Below are 22,527 nucleotides of genomic sequence, written 5' to 3'. Positions count from 1 at the left end.
TATATTTTATGAACTTCATAATGAATAAAAATAAAGGAATATAACATAATAAAAAATAGTGGAAATACAACATTTCTGCTGGACCGCGATGACACAACATTTGTATTACTCCATATTTATGATAACATTAGTAAGTGGAGTATGTCCATATTTATATGAGAACATCAGTAAGTAGAGTGTGTCTCTGGGTATATGAGAACATCAGTAAGTAGGGTTTGTCTCTGGGTATATAATGACATCAGTAAGTATAGGGTGTGTGTCTAGGTATATCATAACGAGTGTGTCTCTGGGTATATCATAACGAGTGTGTCTCTGGGTATATCATAACGAGTGTGTCTCTGGGTATATCATAACGAGTGTGTCTTTGGGTATATCATAACGACTGTGTCTTTGGGTATATCATAACGAGTGTGTCTCTGGGTATAGTATGTCTGGGTAGCTGATTACCTTCCACACTTCCTGTTTGTGCTTCATAAGACACTCCAGCAGCTGACAATGATAAACTGCAAACAACACACATACTTTGTTATTCACATCTGCCACAACCAACACCTGTATTGTTGTGCAATACATGGAAATTGTAGGACCACCAGAGGCGCATCTTGCCACCAGGCAAGGCAGGCAGCCGCCTGGGGCCCCCAAGCCCCTAGATAGCGGATAACAGCCCACACTTTACCACAGTAGTGGCGATTTTGGTTCAAATGTTCATTATTTTGCATTTTAGTTTGGGGCACCACCTGACCCTAGAATCGCCTTTGAGGACCACTGTATACTTTATTCAAACAATGTAGATACTGTATGCTACTGCAACATCCCAGATGGCAGTGAAATACTGTTGGTTTTCAATCTATTCATAATGATGATGGAGGCAGCAGTGGTCAGTGGACAATTTCAGACACAACCCATATTGACATTTTGTCCCTGAACTGTAATGTTTTTCATTGGCTACCTTTCAACCCTCCTAAAATGGCTGAGACAGCTAGCTTGGTCCGACTGACTACAGAGCAGTAGGTTGGGAAACTGCATTGAGCATCACAGGAAGTATGTATTGGTGGGTCCAGGGCAGGCTGGGTATGTTGTGTACCTGGATTGGAGGTGTATTGCATAGCGATCATGAGCATGGAGCAAGCAGACAGATTCACATAGGTAGGCACGCCTCCTTCTCTTCGGGTGGAACCTACTGCAAAACATACAGTTGGCAAAAATTTAAATATTGCTATATATGTGGCTACACATGTACAGTACATGGATATATTACCACTATATAGCTTTGAAAATCTTCAGACTTACATTACCTAACATAGTAACATAATATTACAGTTTGGGTAAATATATATTTATTCATAAAACGTTTATAAGCATTTATAAGTATGTAAGCAATCAATATCTAGTCTAACAACTTTGTTCTATCCTGAAGGTTGACAATGTTACCTGTTTCATGGTAAACACAACACTGATGTATCCTGAATTATGCTGCTGGTAGTGCAATAGCAGCAAGCTTACAGGTCCAAAAAAATGCTAAACACAGCACATGATTTTATTAAGAGTAGAATAAATCAACTTACATATGGCCATGGGGAGGAAGGAGGTGCTGAGATACTCAATGATGTCTTTGTGCAGGAAGGGAGGGAAAGTGGCTAGTGTGGAGATCATAGTGAAGGGCAAAGTACTGAGAATGTCATCACTGAGAAAAGGGAGGAGACAGGTGGTGGTGTAAAATATGGCCAGGCCTAGGTCTACAGGCAGAGGAGAAAGGAGGAGGAGTCGAAAGAGTAGAGGTGGAAAAAGAAAAGAAACAAAGAAAGGGGAGGGGAGAGAAAACAAGACAATAATAATAAATATATCAAAATATTAAAACAAAAAAATCAAACGGTAGCACTTCACTCGATGCCGGCGTCATACGCACTTGACATGACAGTTTCATAGCAGTGTTGAAACAGTGTCACGACACACTCATGGACGAGTCATAAACATGATGTCAATGTCATAAACGTTTTATGGTCATGAAAAGTTGACATTGGTTGGGCTGTCTTTACTACAGCCAAATCAGAGAGGAAAAATGGCCAAATGTCAATTAATGCAAAATGTTTATGACATACAGTAGACAATGTTTATGTAATGATGGAAAGCTCGCACATCCACAGGAACGTCTGACCTGGGAGCAGGACCACAAGTGACTTGATGATAGTGAGAAAAAGTCCGCTGACGACCAGGATTTCTTTTGCTCCCAAAATTTATTTTTGCGTGACGTTTCGGGTTTTACCCCTTCTTCAGACGTGACGTCTGAAGAAGGGGTAAAACCCGAAACGTCGTTTATTAAAGAAAGAACAGCGAAATGGTCAGTGTGCGGGAGTTTTTTTGAACTATTGCTGAGTGACCCATGGTGCCATCTCCGACGCACCTGCCAGCTGAGGTGTGCGAAAAAAAGCCGAAGTTCAACATAGACAATGTTTATGACACATCCATGACTGTGTTGCAACACTGTGTTATGACACCGTTATGTCATACGCATGATGCCGGTGTCAAGTGAAGTGTTACCAAACAAATGAACAAAAGCATTTGTAACAAAACATATTATGAGGTTAAAAAAAGTTAAAATGTTCTTGCGATAAGTGAATAATATATAATTTCTCTCTTTATTTCATGATGCAAAATTCATCATTAACACAAAGTTTGGTAGAAAATAGTTGTAGCAAAGCTCCGTGCAGGGATGGGCAGTATTGACATCCAATTAAAAGACATTTTGAAATCTGAATTTGAACAGCTTCATTGCAAAAAAAAAAAAAAAGGCCTATATCCATTTTGGACCATTGCCATTTTTGTATTGGGCATTGCATTACATTGCATTGCAAAATGCATTTTACTTAGGTTTAAAAGTATGTTCTCAAAATATTTGAATGGTTAGAACTCACACATCGATGATGGAACTTCTGAATAGTCATTTCCATTAAAGGAAGGAAAAAGCAGAGGCACTCTGAGATTTGAGAAAAATATAAAAAATCCTTCAATTTAACATGGCAAATTCAGTTTAAAAGCACATGGGCCTACGCGTTGCGGCAATATTCAGCAACGCGTAGGCCCATGTGCTTTTAAACTGAATTTGCCATGTTAAATTAAAGGCTTTTTAATATTTTTCTCAAATCTCAGAGTGCCTCTGCTTTTTCCTTCCTTTTTTGGACCTACACTTCACCCGGTACAGATGAGCACCTGAGTAATATTACCCTGCAAAGTCTCCTGAGCGCTTTAAGCCCTTTAGTGTCTAGTCATTTCCATTATTAGAATGCTAAAAATGCATAAATGGTGGATACGCCGTTTTGCAACAAAGCGCTTCATTTCCTGTAGCAGTATCCCCTTATGTTTTTTGTTAGGCACAATAATGCAGTCCATCCTTTGCACCAGTTCAGAGGTTGTTCTCATTTGCAGGCCTTATAAAGCGGCCCCATTGCTGGCGTTTGAATGCAAAACTGTTTGAAAAATAAGTTGTGATGGTGTACAATGTTTTTTGTTGTGGTTTTTTTTGTATTTTGTAAATAATATAAAATACAGCATTTTGATACGGTTCTTGATACAGTTGCTGTTGTTTATTTTGTATATTATTTGTATAGTATTTGGAAATACATTTCACTGTATCTTTGCCCACCCCTGCCTCCTTGGTTCATCAGCTTGTAACACTTTGAAAGACACCTCTGAAGGTCACTGGCTACAACCACACTAGCAAGTTTGAACGAGCAAGCCATTTCTACAGTTCATGTTCAGTTCAAGCTGAAAGGTAGAAGACAATCCTGTATCCCATCGGTAGTGCAGGCAAAAAAAGGGAAAAAAACTACTTAGTATTACTTTAATGTCAGTATTTTTGTTTTAGCCCTGATTAAGGCCATTGCAGGCCAAAACATGTTGGCAATTAGATAATAGATTGCAATTATAATGTGCCCAACTATGAACTAGCTTAGTTTAATTAAAAGCTTTTTAGCAAGACGATGAGTGCCTTGGATATCTTCAAAGCATTGTTTCCAAGGGATTTTTACTTCCGCCAAGGAGTGTTTGCGTTTGTTTGTCTGTCTGTCTGTTTGTTCGTTCGTTTGTTCGTTTGTTTGTCAGCAGGATAACTCAAAATGTTATGAACTGATTTTGATGAAACTTTGTTGTTGGAAATGACAAAAGGAACAGGTGTTTTAATTTTGGTGGTGATCCGAATCACGAATCGGATCCAGGACGGTTTTAAAAGATTCTAGGACAATATTTCACATTCCAGCTTCTAACTCCACAAAAACAAGGTAGAGAGACTTGAAAAAAATGACGGCGTGACACAGCCAGATGTTCTATCAAACAGTTTACTTGGCGGAGATCTGCGCTTTCTGAGTGCATTTCTAGTTTTGTTTTTGTTATTTTTACGAGCCTACTGTATGTATATGGCAATATATGGTTTCTGTCATTTTTGGTTTCGCGAGGCGGGCGGAGCGGAGGGAGCGACTGACTCACCATGCTGCCCGTGCTGCAGCAGGGGCACGAGGTCTAGCAAGGTGACCAGGGTGGCGTACAGGGCCTGATAGTCCAGAGAGGGGTACTCAGAGAGCTGTGCGTCACGGCTCTGCTGGGCGGGTGGCGGGCTCAGCCCCAGCCCCAGCCCCAAGCCCAACGCCGAGCCCCCTCCTGCACCACCGATGCCGCCAGCGCCACCACCACCACCACCAATGGCGCGCTCCGTCGGCGCGTCCCTCAGAACGCTGCAAAGGAGGGAGCGAGTAACTGTAGGGGTGATGGTACTGACTGGTGGTCGTAAAGATGGGGTGAGTGGGAATGGCACAGGAAAAAGACACATGGTCATGGGCAGGGCCAAATTGGAAGGATTGTCCGGCTCCTTTCCCCTTACTGTGCAGGACAGGATGCTGTTACGGGGGCAGGGAGGAGGGGAGAAGGAGGGAGGGAGGGAGGGAAGGGTGGGTGGGTGGAGGAGGAGGAGGAGGAGGGGGGGAGAGGAGGGGGGGGAGAGACAACAAAGACACAAAGAAACAGCACATTACATTGAAATGGCACTACAGAGACAGTGTAAGTAGAAAAAAACTACGCCCAGATATAAACCCCACATAGGATGCAGTGTCTTGGTGCAGGTCAGGATTTCCAATTCCTTTTGTTTTGTTTTAGCGTCTCATTTGACTTTCTTTTTCAAAGCAATTTGCGAGATAGTCACTTTTGTCACTTGCCTAAAACAGGGGAGAATACTCCCAAAATACAGAAGATTTTTTTTTTTTTTTTTTGCAACTTAACTGAGGGAGCACTGCATCTTATGCGTATCTGGAGACAAGGAGCAAAAATATAAAAAAGAGCATGTTTTCAGTGACAGCCCTATACTTCTCCAGGACAAAACAGCCCCATGCCAAGCCCCATGAAGGTCAAGGTCAAGGTCAAATTAGTAGCCACCATTCTCAAAGGTCGAATGAGAGGGCGAGCAGATTTCTACACGACAAATCACGGTGATGACTGTTGTTGTTGTCGTCGTCACACCGAATCTTGTGGGAAAATACAGAGGTGGCACTTCTGAAACATGCATTAGCCAGTAATAAACATGTATGTAAAGGGGTCTGACGGAAAAAAAGAAAACATAATAATGCTCCCTGATCACAACACATGTTTATTCCACAGTAAACCAAAATGTGTAAATAAATACATATTATCATGATACTGACTCTTTACAGTATCATTACAGGAGGGGGGTTGGAAGAGGTCATGATAATCCAACAGGCATATGGATGCAAGATCTACACTGTGTATGTGTGTATGCGTGTGTGCGTGTGTGTGTGTGTGTGTGCGTGTATTTAGCTTAGGGTTGAGGTACAGGTGTGGTAGGTACGGTAGGTACACTATGTACGTGGAGGTAGGGGAGTAAGTATGGGGAGTAAGTATGGGGAGTAAGTATGGGAAGTAATGGATAAAGAATATTCTTTACACATGATGACTGGTAACATTATGGACTAATGGGGACCAATGGGGAATGGGCATGTCATGTGTAATGCTTTTTTCTTCTAGCCATTCATCAAAATTCATCAACCACAAAAATATCTTCAATATATCTTCAAAATATCAGGTCAAAGATCAACAATCACTTGGCTACACACACCAAAATTGTCATTAAACTAGACTTTAAAAAAGCATGTATCGCAATGTACATTTGCATCCTAAACCACTCACTTCAGTTACAGCACTGTCTGTTCACCTGAGTGACATTATTTCCCATGAATTGGCGTGTGATGATGCCCTTTGTGGTGTGCATTATTAGCTAAAGGGTAGTCTAATATAGCGCCTCAATCAAGCAACATGTGCAGCACTTAATGACTAGATCGGCATTTCCCAAAAACCTTCAAGTAATACACAAGTCTATATTTACTTTGAAGTGTGAATTTACTTAAGTTACTTTAGTATGAAGTGCCCCCTCAGCAACATATGAGGAATAGGTCACACATCACTAAAATGTTAGACATACTTCTTTTTTTCTCACACGTGCACCATGTGCCGGCATTTTATCTGCATGTGTGAGGAAAATTATTCTGTGTATAAACTTTCAGTATCATATTAACTAAATAGTTCCTAGGCAGAAGCTCATTCTTAAGTCGTACTTTGGCTTAGGTACAAGACTACTTAAATGTTTTTGGGAAACGCAACCCAGACAGTGGTGTATTCATCCTATATAGTGGCAAATTTGAAGTGATTATGAAACTATATGTCCAGCATGTTGTTAATTTGAAGACAAACAAAACAAAATAGCATTATAGCATGGGGGTCATCATTATATTGTGTATGAGCTGGCTGTCTCAGAGGTCATGCTGTTTGAAGATGGGACTTATCTAGACGGTTTTCTACAGGTGTAGTTTGGTGCAGACAAATAACTTAAACAAAAAAGTCGACACAAATATGTTAGATTTTAAGATTTTTCAAATCAGCCCGCTCTTGCTTTAATGACCATATTCTGCACTCCTGGCATTTTTAGCGACATACTTTTTCCAGCAGTCCTGATGCTAAGTATAAAACTATAATAAGCTGTTAAAATAACGTCGTTCTTGTTATGCGACAGGACTGACTATGATGATGTCAGTAGCACACAACGTGGTCATGGAGGTAAGGTAGGGCTACTTTGAAAAATCTACCGCATGAAACTATTTTAGTTTTCCCTGCTTTAACAGGCAAAAACTAAGTGTGTTTCATGAATCACAGTTGAGCTGTGACATCTTCTTTTTGTCTTTGTTATCTTTGGGGATGCAGAATCTATTGACGTCACTACAAAACTACGTATTTTGTCGATGCAGAGTCAAACACATTGATAAAGTATTTGTAATTTTGTTCATTATTTTCACCAAAAAGTGTCAGTTACCTTGTGAATGAAATCTGGGGAAAGGGTGGATGACTTCCAGAACTAATCTACTGTATTAGTTCAACTAAACAGTTTGCTTTCAAACACTTTGTTTTGTAGCAGCCTACTACTAAATAAGAACATATTTTGCTACAACACAAACTTAGGTCAAGGTCAAGGTCATATGTTAAGTCATGTAATCAGGTTGTCATTTTAACACAGTGGATATCTAATGCTTATATAAGATGCTTTGGGCTTTGGAGATGGAGATGGTGATGTCTGTAACAGTTATCTAGGAACCATAGAAGTGATACACTTCACAATGTAACCTATTGGAGGGAGTACCCAAAAACACAAACAATCCTCATTAAAAACAATCTGTGTGATTATAGTGTAACCATGGCTGATTGACACGTATCATCTAAAAGTAAAGCGTACTGACACTGTCCATACCCTATGTCAATACTGTCATTATGTGACATTGTAATCTACGTACAGTAAAAGCACTCCTTGATTGCCACCACTTAATTCAGTTCTCTAGCATACAATTCTCAGAAATCGCATAATTATCTGGATTTATTCAAGGTCATATATTCAAGGTCATTCATATATTCGAGGTCATCTTGGAGTATGAATGAGCGTTACGTAATGGGCAACAGGATGGAGCCAACACAGCATATTTTGGACTGATATAAATGGTTTCGAAATGGTCTCACATCGTCAAACAAAAGTGGATGATGGAGCAGGACACATTTGTCACAGGTTGCCACAGTTCCACATTAACTATTCAATCTTATTGTAATTATATACTGTATATTCTAAATAAGAAGTTTCCTAAATAGCTCCATTGGTGGATTCATTCATGCATCTAGTAGTACAGAATACATCTCTACATTTACTGTATGTAATTCTCATGCCATGACATTCATTAGTTCTATTTCATAATTAATAATTACACACTAAGTGATATAACGCGCTCAACTCAACCAAAGTAAAAAGCAACTGGGTGCTGCTCATTCCTTAAGAAATACACAAAATAAAGAGAACAGGACAGCACTCTCAAGTTGCGTACTTTTATTACCCGAAAGTACACAACTTGGGAGTGCCGTCCTGTTTTCTTTATTTTGTATAATTAATTCCACGTCGGCAAGACTGAACATATGTTTTACATGTCATGCTAAGATGCTACTCTAATAGCCTACAGACTACGCCTTCCTCATCCATGTGCTCCTTAGGGGACGTGCATGTGTATAGTCCACAGGGGTGTATACTAAGAAGCTGCCTCAAGAGTAAACCAGCTTAGTTAATAAGAGATAAATCATCTAATAGAAGAGCCCAGAAGTCCACATTTGTGACCTTCAGACTCTTCTATTAGAGGATTTACCTCATTTGAGGACTCCAGGCTCTTTTATTAGATGATTTACCTCAAAGCTTAACCTGGTTTACTCCTTAACTCCAGCTTCTCAGTATAGGCCCATGGCCACTTGCCCTGCATAGGGGTACTTACCTGAGCAGAGTCTGGGAAAAGTATTTCAGTGTGTTAGCAATGTCTGTTCCGGAGGGCACAGGGTACAGGTTATGCAGCACACGGTTGTGATACTCCTGCAAGACCCGCACCTTGGCGGCAACTACATGTGAAACAGAGAGGAATAAAACGGAGCATGGTGGGTGACACTGGAGGATAACATGTAAATATTATATAATATCAAATGCAACAATACAATAAAGTAGATGGTAGATTAGCGTTTCTCAACAGGGGCTATACAGCCCCCCAGGGGGGATGTTAGGGAGCCCTCGGGGGGCTTTGAGAAGGAGACAGCTGAGAGGGGGCTGTGCTTAGTTGCAATTGGGGAGCACTAGTCTATTTTATTTCTACATATACTAAAGGGGGTGTTATTAGGTGTAACGGAGTCCAACTAGCAGAGGCTGGCGTGGAACATTAGTAAACCTCCCTCCCAAAGCCTCATACAGTATCGGTTGTGTCGAGCTATCGCACTGGTCTTTTAGCTTAGCGGTATCAGAGAATTTTTAAGTATAGAGATATGCCAACATAATAGGTTTCTATGGGCACCTAACGTGACCAGGTTCCGGTCTGCCTAAAGGGCCGTGTCATAATACTCCTAGCATTGAATAGAACAGTCCTTAGGTCTGCCTAGGTCTGCCAAAGGGGGATTTCACCCACCTCCCCCTTGCAATAATAGAACCCGGAAACAATGGGCCAATGGAACCTCTCTCTCTCTACTCTCTCTGGCGGTATCGTGCCTTGCCTCCCATACCCGAATTTCAGTGTTGACTAGGAGGTGGCGGGTTCGAGCCATGAGTGGCGTACTGCGCAGGAAGACCTGAGTTACACTGTTGTCGTGACCTGGATGGGAGTGAGGTTTAGGTTTAGGCGGGAGGAGTGTTTCGGATGCCACCTAGCATAGTGTGGTGTGTTAGTGGGGGCAGTGGGCGCCACTCAGCAGGCAGCCCACTGCTACGGACTAGTGTGTGTACTTCTATGTGATTCACTAGTCCAAATGGGATAAAGTGCAGAGAAAGAATTGCCCTCTAGGGCAGTGGTTCCCAACCTATGGGTCGGGACCCAACCTATGGGTCGCCAAAGATCCACGGGGGGTCGCGAAGCCCTCTTGAGTTTTAAGGGGTTTCATTTTAATTCCATATGTAGCCCATGTTGAATAAATGACAAATGCATAGAAGCAACAAAATTTAAGTGCTACATTAAACATTTATTCTGTTTTTGAACAAAGACGAATTGAGGAATAAAATGATGACTAAAATGAGTTTTCGGAGGAGACCGAGCGTATCAAGTGACTTCCTCTCATGCGGGCGCTGGGTCACCAAAGCTTACAATAGTAAAAACATGGGTCCCTGAAGAAAAAGGTTGGGAACCACTGCTCTAGGGGACCAAAATTGGCTCCAATTGGAACATTAGAAAACCTCCCTCCCGAAGCCTTGTACAATTGGAGCGTTAACTAGGAGGTGGCGAGTCCGAGCCTCGAGCGGCGCACTGCACAGCAACACCTCAGTTCCATAGTCTTATGTTTAGGTCGGCGGGGGGGAGGCTTATGATGAGGTAAAGGGGTGTTTTTCTGAATATTTGTATAGTCGACAGAGTGGTGTACTAGTCACAGCTCTTCATTTCATCTGGGCCCCATTCACTCAGGTTGGTGTTTCTCAACAGGGGTGCTACAGCCCCCCAGGGGGTGTTGGGGAGCCCTAGGGGGGCATTCAGAAAGATACAGATGAGTGGGGGAAGGGCTTAGTTCCCATTGGGGTGCATTAGTCTATTTTATTCTTCAATACTAAGGGAGGCGTTGGCAGGCTTGTGATGTGGTCAACGGGGATTTGGTTAAAATAAGGTTGAGAACCACTGACTCAGGTGATTCAAATCTCTAAACTGCAGGTCAATTCATTGACTGTTAACATAAACCCTGACCGGGCAAATACACCGGCAGAGACGTGATTAAAGCGACAGAGAATCGCTTCTGTGCAGCAGCAAGCGATACGAGCGATTAAAGCGACTAGAGTATGTCCGTTACAAGCAGAACCCAAGCATTCAAACATTCCCATTGGCTGTGGTCACTGACCTTTATACAGTCATTGGCTGTCGCGCCTTGTCGCTGAACAGCGTCATAGCTCATTTGCATAACATTCCCAAGAGTTCAACGACAAACTGACGCTCTCGTCGCGCGAATCACCTCTTGTCTCCAGAATCGCTTTTGTCGCGCGACTCAATACAAAGTCAATTACTTCCGTCGCTCGCGTCGCTCTTGTCGCGGCCGGTGTATTTGCCCGGTTACGCTATACGGTTCGGATGTCATTCCCAAACGACAACTTGCTGAGTTCAAAGTGCGGAACCAACAGTCGATAGCAAAGGAGAGGTGCTGTTGCCCCGGGGGTCATAGGGTCATGACTGACAACAACCATGTTGAAATCCATAATATGTTTATTTTGTCCTGCCAAAGTAGCAGACAATTTGTTTCAAACACATTACATTGATAGATATGTTTGTCCAGAGAGACCTATAGTGAGTAAGGCACAGGGATTATGAACCTGGAGAAACATTAGGTTAGACGCTCTGGCCAAAGGCTCTGCAGCCATATTAGCTGCTGTAGTGTAACTCTTCACGCTCCCATAGCCTACATTGCATTTTTTCAGTCATAATGAATATTTTGAATTTGATGGTGGTAGTACTGTATTTTTTTGGAAAAGGTAACATTTCTGAATGGGCAGCATGCATTCTGGAAATAAACAACTAACAATATTACACACTACACTGCACCTTTAAAGCCACAGGGATTTGAACCTTACCTGTGGCCCTACTATAGCCTGCAGCGCCCCCTAGGTCAAATAGTGACTCAATCCATGGCAGGCTAAGAACACCTATCGTGTAAATGTGGGTAAGTAGCTACTGTATAATCAAAGTCAGGTGGTTGTCTGATTTGTTGTTGATAAAGGCTGCCTGCGCACTGCACAGGAACACCTCAGTTCCATAGTCTTATGTTTAGGTCGGCGGGGTGGGGAGGCTTATGATGAGGTAAAGGGGTGTTTTTTCTAAATATTTGTATAGTCGACAGAGTGGTGTACTAGTCACAGCTCTTCATTTCATCTGGGCCCCATTCACTCAGGTTGGTGTTTCTCAACAGGGGTGCTACAGCCCCCCAGGGGGTGTTGGGGAGCCCTAGGGGGGCATTCAGAAAGATACAGATGAGTGGGGGAAGGGCTTAGTTCCCATTGGGGTGCATTAGTCTATTTTATTTTTCAATACTAAGGGAGGTGTTGGCAGGCTTGTGATGTGGTCAACGGGGATTTGGTTAAAATAAGGTTGAGAACCACTGACTCAGGTGATTCAAATCTCTAAACTGCAGGTCAATTCATTGACTGTTAACATAAACCCTGAGCGGGCAAATACACCGGCAGAGACGTGATTAAAGCGACAGAGAATCGCCTCTGTGCAGCAGCAAGCGATACGAGCGATTGAAGCGACTAGAGTATGTCCGTTACAAGCAGAACGCAAGCATTCAAACATTCCCATTGGCTGTGGTCACTGACCTCTATACAGTCATTGGCTGTCGCGCCTTGTCGCTGAACCGCGTCATAGCTCATTTGCATAACATTCCCAGGAGTTCAACGACAAACTGACGCTCTCGTCGCGCAAATCACCTCTAGTCTCCAGAATCGCTTTTGTCGCGCGACTCAAAACAAAGTCAATTACTTCCATCGCTCTCCTCGCTCTTGTCGCGGCCGGTGTATTTGCCCGGTTACGCTATACGGTTTGGATGACATTCCCAAACGACAACTTGCTGAGTTCAAAGTGCAGAACCAACAGTCGATAGCAAAGGAGAGGTGCTGTTGCCCCGGGGGTCATAGGGTCATGACTGACAACAACCATGTTGAAATCCATAATATGTTTATTTCGTCCTTATTTATTTCGTCCTCGACAAGTTGTTTCAAACACATTGATAGATATGCATGTAGGCATGTAGCCAGTATTTAATAAAGGCTTTTTAACTTTAGCAAGGAGTGCCTCAAATAGTGTTTTTTATCTTTTCATGGAAGTGTGGACGCCCAAGTTCTTTTTCATGAGCACCTTTTTTATTAACTGGATACAGGACCCAGTGAAGCATTCCCTTTTCTCTTTTTGTTACATTGATAGATATGTTCGTCCAGAGAGACCCACAGTGAATAAGGCACAGGGATAATCAACCTGGAGAAACAATAGGTTAGAACAGTGATTCTCAAACTGTGGGCTGGGGCCCACGGGTGGGCCCTAAAGGTATTCCAAGTGGGCCTTGAAACCATTTTCTAAAAATCAAATTAATATTTTAGTGTGCTTTGCTGTTGATTAATTTGAGTTTTATTGTTTATTGGGTCAGAGGTGGGCCCCGAACATTTGTGAACATTTCAAGTGGGCCCAAAGTTGGAAAAGGTTGGGAACCCCTGGGTTAGAAGCTCTGGCCAAAGGCTCTGCAGCCATATTATCTGCTGTAGTTGTAGTGAAACTCTTCACGCTCCCATACATTGCATTTTTTCAGTCATAATGAATATTTTGACTTTGATGGTGGTAGTAAGTACTGTATTTTTTTGGAAAAGGTAACATTTCTGAATGGGCAGCATGCATTCTGGAAATAAATAAAACTAAAAATATTACACACTGCACCTTTAAAGCCACAGGGATTTGAACCTTACCTGTGGACCTACTATGGCCTGCAGCGCCCCCTAGGTCAAATAGTGACTCAATCCATGGCAGGCTAAGAACACCTATCTTGTAAATGTGGGTGAGTAGCTACTGTATAATCAAAGTCAGGTGGTTGTCTGATTTGTTGTTGATAAAGGCTGCCTTGACGACTGGTTCATATATAGAGCATGTTATCTGAACATCTGCCTCGTTAGGCCTATTGTTTTTTTTCACCATGGGCCCATGGCCATCATGGATTTAATTAAATCACGGCCAACCCAGAGGACAAACACAAGCAGGTGCAAATAGAGACCAAACAGCAGGCAGTGTTGCCCATGATTTTGTCGGCTATGTCACCCAGTTGCAGCCGATTATTTTACTAGGCTGGGCCTCAGCTATGATTTGATTGTTTTCTAAGACCACATCGCGTTTCGACAGATATTACCTGAGCACTGTTTTAGTCAGCACAGTGTTACTTAGCATTCAACATACCCCAGCCTGACTGAAATATCAATGTGTCGTCCCTCGAGGATGTTTTCAAATAAAAATAATAATCTGTATTTCCACCTGTTAGCCAAATGCAGAGTTCAGGAGATTTTATTAGGCTACTACGGAGGCCGATGGTCGCCATACGTCAGAATACGAATATTGATCAGATAATAAATATGATTCGACCTTGACAGCGTACATTGAAACGCACCAACTGTTAATACTGAACATGCCTTACAGCAATTACGTTTTCCTGATCTTTCAGCAAACGTGCATGTCACCAAGCAGCCGCAGGCTCGCTTTTCCACAGGTTTTGCAGCTGCTCTGACGGTGACAGCATGTAGAAAGCTAATATTGTGCCAGTTAATAGTCAATCCATTCAACTTACATTGCTCTGCCTTCGTAGACATTTTGTAGCCTACACCAGCGTCTCCCAAACGCTGTGTCTTTCACGGGTAGCTCTACTCGGATCTTTGCCTCTCCGTCTCTGGAAAGGTGATGTTCGCCTTGACGCACAGCAGGATTTGCAGGTTAAACCGCTGTCCATGGTGATGAAAACACCGCGTGATTCATTTGGCTAAAAGTCAGCGCGCGCGGTGTTGCGCTTTCACCGTGGTGGTGTTATTATGAATTTATGGTTTTATCCTCATCAGCTGGTGACGGCGAGTAACCTTCGTGCGCATCCAGGGGTCTGAGAAGAATGGTATATTCCTCAATACGTGTAGCTGCTCACTAATGGCCCCTCACGTCAACGCACCAGGCAGCAGACCTTCTGATGCGCAATTCTGAACCCCCGTTGCCCAACAAGCACCTTTTACATGTTTGTAGTTTTTAAAAATAAATAAATGAATTAATAAATAAATTAACTTCATTTATTAATTCAAGTCATGTAAGCGGAAGCCGTGCAATATTTGCAGTTATCCAAAATAAAAGAACGGCACTGACAGATATAGCACAGGAAAAACAGGCTATATAAACGAGGAAAATGTACGGTTGTACAGTACGAATTTACTAACAGGTTAAAACTAACCTGTGTGGGCCCCAAAGGGGCCTCACCACTTATCAGCAACTGCATCCCCGCCCTCCACACACACTTCCTTGTGATATGTTCAATTTAGAGAAAAATGTTGTTACAGTAAAGCATTTCTTTCAAAACTGGGTACTGAATTGGACAAATTAATAATATGTAATAATATGTTTTATAATAATAGCATTCAAGGCCCCAACAGTCATTTGCTGGGAAACCAAAAAGCATTTTCAGGACATTTAAGCATCATGAACACCTGGAAAGCGTTCAAAGTATTGTCGGACATGGCATATACAATTCCTTACTCCTTTGACCTATGAGAATGGTGGACGTGGCCTAGTGGTTAGAGAATTGGTCTTTCAATCTAGGTGTTGCCGGTTCGAATCCCCCCTGACCTCTTCCTACATCTCCATCCATGGCTGAAGTGCCCTTGAGCAAGGCACCTGAGCCACATTGCTCCAGGGACTGTAACCAATACCCTGAAAAATAATAGTTGTAAGTCGCTTTGAATAAATGAAAGTGTCAGCTAAGTGCAATGTAATAAAACAGTTTTTTATTAACATTGTCTTCATTTGTAGATTAGCAAATTTATGTAAACAAACATGGTCTTTTTGACTTTATTTATGATAGGACAGTGAAGGTGGCGACAGGAAGTGAGTGGGGAGAGAGACGGGGAAGGGCCGGCAAAGGACGCGGGCCGGGAATCGAACCCGGGTCAGCCGCATGGTAGACGAGTGCCCTACCGTGTGGCCACGGCAGGGCCAACAAACATGTTTAAATTAGAACAGATTAAGGACAACGAACAATGTATTGTGTGAGAAGTTATCCTTTAACAGAATCATAGTTTTCAGCATTATGCTCAATACTGCTGGTGACACGATTTCAAACACACCTATTCCTGACATATTTGTTTAATGTAACTTTTGCCATTACAAATGACATTTGTACAGTGTACCACATTACATGGTGAGAGAGCTAGGCAACATGGGAGTGTGTCCTGTGGAGTTCCAGATGTAGTACTCTGAAGACACCAGATCCCGAGCTGCAGAGGGAAGAGGAGAGCAGAGGAGGAGGAACAACAGTAAGTGATGATGAGGGGCGCAGCCATGAGGGGGGCAGCCATGAGGGGGGCAGCCATGAGCGGGCAGCCATGAGCGGGCAGCCATGAGCGGGCAGCCATGGCTCAGTGGTTAGAGCACTGGGTTGGCAACCCAAAGGTTCCCGGTTCAATGCCCGACCGGACCTCGGCTGAAGTGCCCTTGAGCAAGGCACCTAACACTGCTCCCTGGGCGCCGCTGAGCTGGCAGCCCACTGCTACGGAGTAGTGTGTGTACTTCAATGTGATTCACTAGTCCAAATGGGATAAAGTGCCGAGAAAGAATTTCCCCTAGGGCAGTGGTTCCCAACCTTTTTTGTCTTGCGTACCCCCTAAGCCTTTTTGTCATACCATGAGTACCCCCTCACTCATGCTCTATATCCCAATGTGACTATGCTCCATACATTTTTTTCATTTTTCCAAGTACCCCCTGCAGTGTGCTCGCGTACCCCTAGTGGTACACGTACCCCTGGTTGGGAAACACTGCCCTAGGGGACCAAAATTGGCTCCAATTGATGACAGCATCACCTGATACTACAAGACCTCAACAGCAAGTGCACTGCAGAATACATGAAGGAACACTTTCCTTCTCATTTTCCAAATGCCAATTTCCAGTGTTACGGATTTTGAATTGAGTTCTGCACGTCTAGGAGTTGGAATTGATTTGTCAGGGGTGGAAAGGTCATGCTCAAAACTGGATCAAGCAAACATTTTTTTTTACTAATACTTTGGTAAGTACCATGGGCCTATACTACAAAGCTGGTTCAGGATAAGTTAAGGTTAAGTTAAGAGGTAAATCATCTAATACGAGAGCCTGGAGTCCTCATGTTGTTAAGAAAAGCTCTTGTATTAGATGATTTACCTCTTAACTTAACCTTAACTTATTCTGAACCAGCTTTGTAGTATAGGCCTATGGTAGTACAGTATTACTTGTATTTATCTGAACCAATACTTTCAAGTGTTATACGGGAACTTACATGTAACAACTTTAGGTTTTGTTGAAGAATAGAGCTGCACAGAATGTTGATCCACTGAACACCCTGATAAAGTCTGGTCAGGAATACGAAAATACAGCTGAAAGCAGAAGTCAAACAAACAGAGAAAATATGAAAGAAAATGGTTTGATGGGCAAAAATGCAAAACACTGCATGAAAACAACATAGCCTGATGGAAAAGATCACTTTTGTTTGCAGATTGCGAATGGGGAGGTTTGAGGAGCTGTGGGCAGAGTGGGATGTCTGCACACTTGCTCCCGTTTTTCTTTTTCTTTTAATTTTTTTCACCAAGTGAACGTTTACGAGCCCGTCATAAGACATGTAGCTCAAAAAGTGTGCAGACATTCAACTTGGTTTCCTTGATGGGTAAAAAATGCAACAAGTGAAAAGAGAAGTCCGCGACACTGCTCGTCTATTGTGTATTTAATGGAGCAACGTTTCGACCTTCAGGTCTTCATCAGGCAAAGTGTGAAGTGCAAAGTTCACTTGGATTTACTCTCATTGTCCTGCACCTGGCCCATCGGGTGGGATGTGCACACATCTACTCCTCTGAACTAAAAAATGCAACAAAACACTTGATGAACATGACATACTACCTTGACATAAGCTGTGGCATCAGTGCAGAGGGGATCAGTAGGGCCTGCAGTCTGACCAGAGAAATTGATAGTTCCTTCAAGGGTGACTTCTCGAGACCTGGGGAATTTCTGTCCTAAAAAAAGTATAAAACAGGACAGTTTTTGGGGCTTTTTTTGGCTTTATTATGACATGATAGTTACAGAGGTACAGGAAATAAGTATGGAGAGAGAGGAGTATGGGAAGGGTCGGCAAATGACCTCGGGCCGGAATCAAACCTGGGTCGCCGCCGGTGTAGTGATCGAGTGCCCAGCCCATTGAATCACAGCTGGGTCGAATAGACATGTTTTTAATGAATGTGTCACAACTTACAAGTAACACAAACATGGAACTTAATTTGAATTATAGTCATTATATCCTTATTTAGTGTCACCAATTAAGTGCAATTATGAACATGGGTACAGTAGGATAATCTGTGTAACAATATTTTATAGCATGGACTGTAGCTGTGCTTCTTAAATGTGCTTATAAAAGTGTCACAAATTACAATTCACATCCACATAACTGAGACCCAGTCTAGAAGGTTCTTTTACGTACCTAAGGCCCAGACTAGAAGGTTCTTTTACGTACCTAAGACTCAGACTAGAAGGTTCTTTTAAGTACCTAAGATTCAGACTAGAAGGTTCTTTTACGTACCTAACACCCAGACTAGAAGGTTCTTCTCTTTGGACACCTCCAGCTGGCCTGAGGTCACCTTCACATCTAAACTGCCCATCTGACACCTAAGAAAATAACACAATAAAGGCAATCCATGTTTGTTTTCCAACATATCTATTCCAAGTATTCCAACGTATTGTTGCTTCTAGTATGAATTTTACCTGTTGAAAAAGGGCAGGTGGGCTTCACAGTATTCAAAAGAGTTTGTCACACTTTCATGGAGCTTCAAGAGAACGTTCAACTGTACTTGACCATTGTCCTCCTTCAGCTGATATGTTCCTAAGATTGGTGGAACTGGAACCTTGAAGTAAGAATACAAATACACAGAAAAAAAAGATGGAGAGAAATGAGATCACAGATATGAAGAACCACACTGGACATACACCATCAGTGGCCCATCCCCATCAATAAAACAATTTCGTACAAAAAACAAAACAAAAAAACTAGTCAAGTTCATACCATTCTACCTGTGTAAAACCTTCTTGACTACAACATAAGTAGCCTAAGACATAAGACGGTAAGTGCACATGAGTTTGAGCTACATTACCTTGGAGTAGGCCTGTGTTGAAAAAAATCGATTTTATGACTCAGAATCGATTTGCATATGAATTACTGCAGATCGATTCATACATTCAAAGATTGATTTATTTCAATTAAAATATTTTTTTTTACATTTCCCCATAACACTAACCCTTGAATCGGACTGAATCGGATCGAATTGAATTGAATCAAATAGAATCGATTCTCAATCTTCAGAATCGGAATTGGATCGATTCTCGAACGACACCCAGCCCTACTGTACAGTACCTGGGAGGTGTAGCTGCAGAGCCTGAAGGGCTCGAGGGGCGGCGAGAAGGGGAACTTGTAGGGGCCTGAAAAGGTGGATCCGTCCCCTGGGTCCATGCTGCTGGAGGTGAGGGTGCTGGTGTCCAGGGCGCTGACACAGGGGTGCGCCAGGATGTCTTGCAGCGGGGAGCCATTGGGGGGCAGCGATAACGTGACCGTGATGCTTGGCTGGACTCCCTCCACTTCACACTGCAACAATACAAAGCCAAAGAGACGATATTCAATATTAAAATATAATTTTCATAACCGTTACGTCGTCAACCATTACGTAATCTGGCTGCGTTACACGTACCACACGTAACCTTTCCTCACTCAGCCCCAGGTGGCGACACTCAGGTTATAATTTTCAGCAAATTTATTGAAAAGAACATTGTTGATTCAGGGTCATTCCACGCCAAATCAACAGGAGCCCGCGCACTTAGGTCTCAAAAAATTCTGAAAATATTACTGAGTGTACCCATGGTACTTAAGAGAAACACTGTTACTTTATTTGAATGTAAGATGTATACTCTCCATGTTACAGCCAATTTCACTGGGGGAGGGGGGTGCCCATTTTGTTCACACTCTTTTTTTGTCAAAGTTCACAAGCCCGTAGCTCAAGAACTAAACCATGTAGGAAGCTCAAATTTGGCATGCTGGTACATAGATAGGAATAGTTTGTTGCTAAACTGTCAGTTTTGGTCTGTATGATCCTGCATCGTCATAGCATTCCCTCAAAGATGATACAAATTGTACTGGAGTTTTTGGCTGTGCTCTGTTTAGGCCTTCAGAAGACATATTTGTGCCCAGCATAAGCCTGATGATTTTCCCCCCTTGTAGAGACAAGTAGAAATACTCCAATAAAAATCTATAAATAGAAAGGAAACCCCATCAGTGTTTGACCAGAAGACCTCACAAGTCTGACAAATCATTTTGGGTGTCATTTTCAGAGCACCAGAACACCTTGTGGGATTGTCCACAGATTTTTATTTTATTTTTTTCTTCATTCTCCATGAAGTCTTCTTTTTAAAAATGCCAAGGAGACTTGTCTTATTTGATGTTTTCGTTTTTAATTTCCTCCCTGAACATGTGAACTTTGACAGAAAAAAGAGTGTGAACAAAATGGGCACCCCCCTCCCCCAGTAAAATTGGGTGTAACACGGGGAGTATACATCTTACATTCAAATAAATTTACAGTGTTTCTCTTAAGTACCATGGGTACACTTGGTAATATTTTCAGAATTTTTTGAGACCTAAGTGCGCAGGCTCCTGTTGATTTGGCGTGGAATGACCCTACTTCTTCAAAATGCAAAAAGATATAATGTGCAGGTGTACGCCAAGCAGTTTACTTTCAAAACAAATACTGCTTATGTGTGGTAACCCAAATATTACTTTTACACACACACACATTGTAATCTCGGCTTGTTTTATCAAAAGCCCTCTGTTTTCACCAGGTCTTACCTTACACATGACATTTCCATACACGTCCCACAGATCTTGTTTGTCGTGACTGCCGTACTGCATGGACCTCACAGTCTCTGTAACAGACACGCTGACGGTGGACTTCCCCTTGTGCAGCCCAGACTTCCAGGCGGGCTGCTTCTGAGAGCCGCTCGACGCGGCGGGCACCGCCTGCGGTGGGACCACCGCGGCCGAGCGCGGCGTGTCATTGGGCGTCCCCAGGGGACAAATGTGAGAGAAGACAGAGGGCAGCTGGTCAAGGCGTGATGCAAGCGTGTCCTGATCCGACGCTTTGCTTCCGGGCAACAGGAAGGCTTGGAGGTCAGATAGGAACGCGATGGCTTGGCACACGGAGGCCTGGTTTGAAATGGGAGGCTGGCTGGAGCTGGCAGAGGCCTCCATCTGGCACAAACAGGCCAGGATGAGGCTGCCGTGGGTCATGGTCAACAGGGGCCACAACTTGCCTCTGCCTGGGCCATCTGGGTTCAGTTCCAGCACCAGGGACTCTTGATGCAGCACACAGTCATCGCGGCTGGCCACGTAGAGCCGGTCGGGATCCTCCAGCCCCAGCTTGCTGAAGACGAGCTGCGATACCGCACAGTCCTCAGGCACGGCCACATACTGGGGGCCGGAGAGGAGCTTGGCTCGACGCTCTACGGTAGGGTACCTCCTGTGGGAAAAAATGGAAAAAATTAGCAAATATGCATCAGAGAAAAAGAACAGATGTTAACTGTACAGGTGGCAGAGCCCTCAAATGGTCTGTCACTGTTTCGAGTGAAATAGTGAACACCTATATTTTTGTTCCACAACATTCCATGACTCAGGCAGAGGGCAAAGACAGTATCATTGCTCATGGAAACGTCTGTGGCAGGGTCAATCATATAAATAGATGTATATCCAAACTGTCTGTCTTTTTGGCCATGAATGCAAAGAAATAAACTACTGCATTTCCTCTGAGCATGCCCTTGAACAAGATTAGCACCCAAAAAGGCTACCTATTTCCGCACAATTTGCAAGGAATATCTTTCTGTGTGACTGACACTGTGTTTCACTCAACCATTCATCTGCCCTTTGACCTGTCTTGTGTAGTCTTATGATTGGATACTGAGTAAGCTATGCCCTGCCACCTTTGAAATAATGCAAAAGTAGGCATAGATCTTCTTTCTACGTCACTAAAACCAGCCCCTCTTCCAGAGTACTTCATGTTCATGATCGAACTCTAAGTGACAGTCTAGTCTGGTTATTCTACATGCACACGTGCAAAATGCAAATCAACGCGTTGAGGCAAAATGTAAACAAACCACTGCCTGTCACATGAGCCAGTGGAAAAAGGCGGAAGTACCAAGCGCATCCAGGTTTTTTTTTTAACACTTTAAACCCACCCCGACATACTTCATCAATATCACGGGCTGTCAATTAACATCAACATTTCTCTTATCTGTTTTAAGACTTACAAGACAATTGTTGGTCTTTTAACTGCAAGCTTACCTGGAAAAGCGCAACTTCAGAGCTTCTCCTTTCTCATGTGACCATACCCAGATAGCCCTGAAACTCATTGAGGATGTTTAATAATTGTAATCAAAGGATTGCGTTTGGCCTTTGAGTAAGCGATGGTATTTAGAATAGCAAGTCGTTGGCAACATCTACGTTAAATTACAACATCTGATACTGTGAGGTATGAGTTGTTCAATCAAAAATAGTATACAATGTAGCGCACAGAATTGACAGCAGCGCGATGGCAGCAATAAGCAAATCAAAAAGTAATTTTATACCAAAGTAAAAGACCGCGTGGGCGTTACTCCAAAGTGAACAATATAAATC

General features: G+C 42.8%; 2 protein-coding genes across 2 annotated transcripts in view; both read right to left on the bottom strand.

The window, feature by feature from the left end:
• LOC134453365 (protein unc-79 homolog) overlaps positions 1 to 14,422 on the bottom strand; it is a 77,643-nt gene extending 63,221 nt beyond the window's left edge. Inside the window, exons 1-7 of the mRNA XM_063204241.1 lie at positions 14,401 to 14,422; positions 8,850 to 8,970; positions 4,673 to 4,886; positions 4,480 to 4,591; positions 1,566 to 1,736; positions 1,085 to 1,180; positions 448 to 503 (exon numbers count right to left, since the gene is read on the bottom strand). Of these exons, the coding sequence (XP_063060311.1) occupies positions 448 to 503; positions 1,085 to 1,180; positions 1,566 to 1,736; positions 4,480 to 4,591; positions 4,673 to 4,886; positions 8,850 to 8,970; positions 14,401 to 14,422 (792 nt within the window). The remainder of the gene's footprint in view (positions 1 to 447; positions 504 to 1,084; positions 1,181 to 1,565; positions 1,737 to 4,479; positions 4,592 to 4,672; positions 4,887 to 8,849; positions 8,971 to 14,400) is intronic.
• A 1,148-nt stretch (positions 14,423 to 15,570) lies between these two features.
• ap5m1 (adaptor related protein complex 5 subunit mu 1) lies at positions 15,571 to 22,436 on the bottom strand. The gene is made up of 8 exons (XM_063202366.1): positions 22,195 to 22,436; positions 20,707 to 21,376; positions 19,228 to 19,455; positions 18,582 to 18,721; positions 18,400 to 18,485; positions 17,727 to 17,839; positions 17,113 to 17,209; positions 15,571 to 16,081 (listed from the first exon to the last, which is right to left on the bottom strand). The coding sequence occupies exons 1-8, from the start codon at positions 22,260 to 22,262 to the stop codon at positions 15,999 to 16,001; spliced, it is 1,485 nt and encodes a 494-aa protein (XP_063058436.1). The 5' UTR covers positions 22,263 to 22,436; the 3' UTR covers positions 15,571 to 15,998.
• Positions 22,437 to 22,527: the final 91 nt, after the last annotated feature.

This window comes from Engraulis encrasicolus, chromosome 7 (assembly GCF_034702125.1).
Source record: "Engraulis encrasicolus isolate BLACKSEA-1 chromosome 7, IST_EnEncr_1.0, whole genome shotgun sequence".
In the NCBI taxonomy this organism is placed as follows: domain Eukaryota; kingdom Metazoa; phylum Chordata; class Actinopteri; order Clupeiformes; family Engraulidae; genus Engraulis; species Engraulis encrasicolus.
The sequence above is the reverse complement of the archived record's forward strand: the minus strand, read 5'-3'. Positions and strand labels throughout refer to the sequence as shown.

Bases quoted from the DNA above. Each gene is read 5' to 3' on its own strand.
- ap5m1 (XM_063202366.1), bottom strand. From the start codon at position 22,262: ATGAGTTTCAGGGCTATCTGGGTATGGTCACATGAGAAAGGAGAAGCT. The intron at 18,722-19,227 runs GTACTGTACAGT...TCTTACTTCAAG, and splicing joins TCTGCAGCTACACCTCCCAG to GTTCCAGTTCCACCAATCTT. The intron at 16,082-17,112 runs GTAAGTTCCCGT...TTCCCTCTGCAG, and splicing joins AAAACCTAAAGTTGTTACAT to CTCGGGATCTGGTGTCTTCA.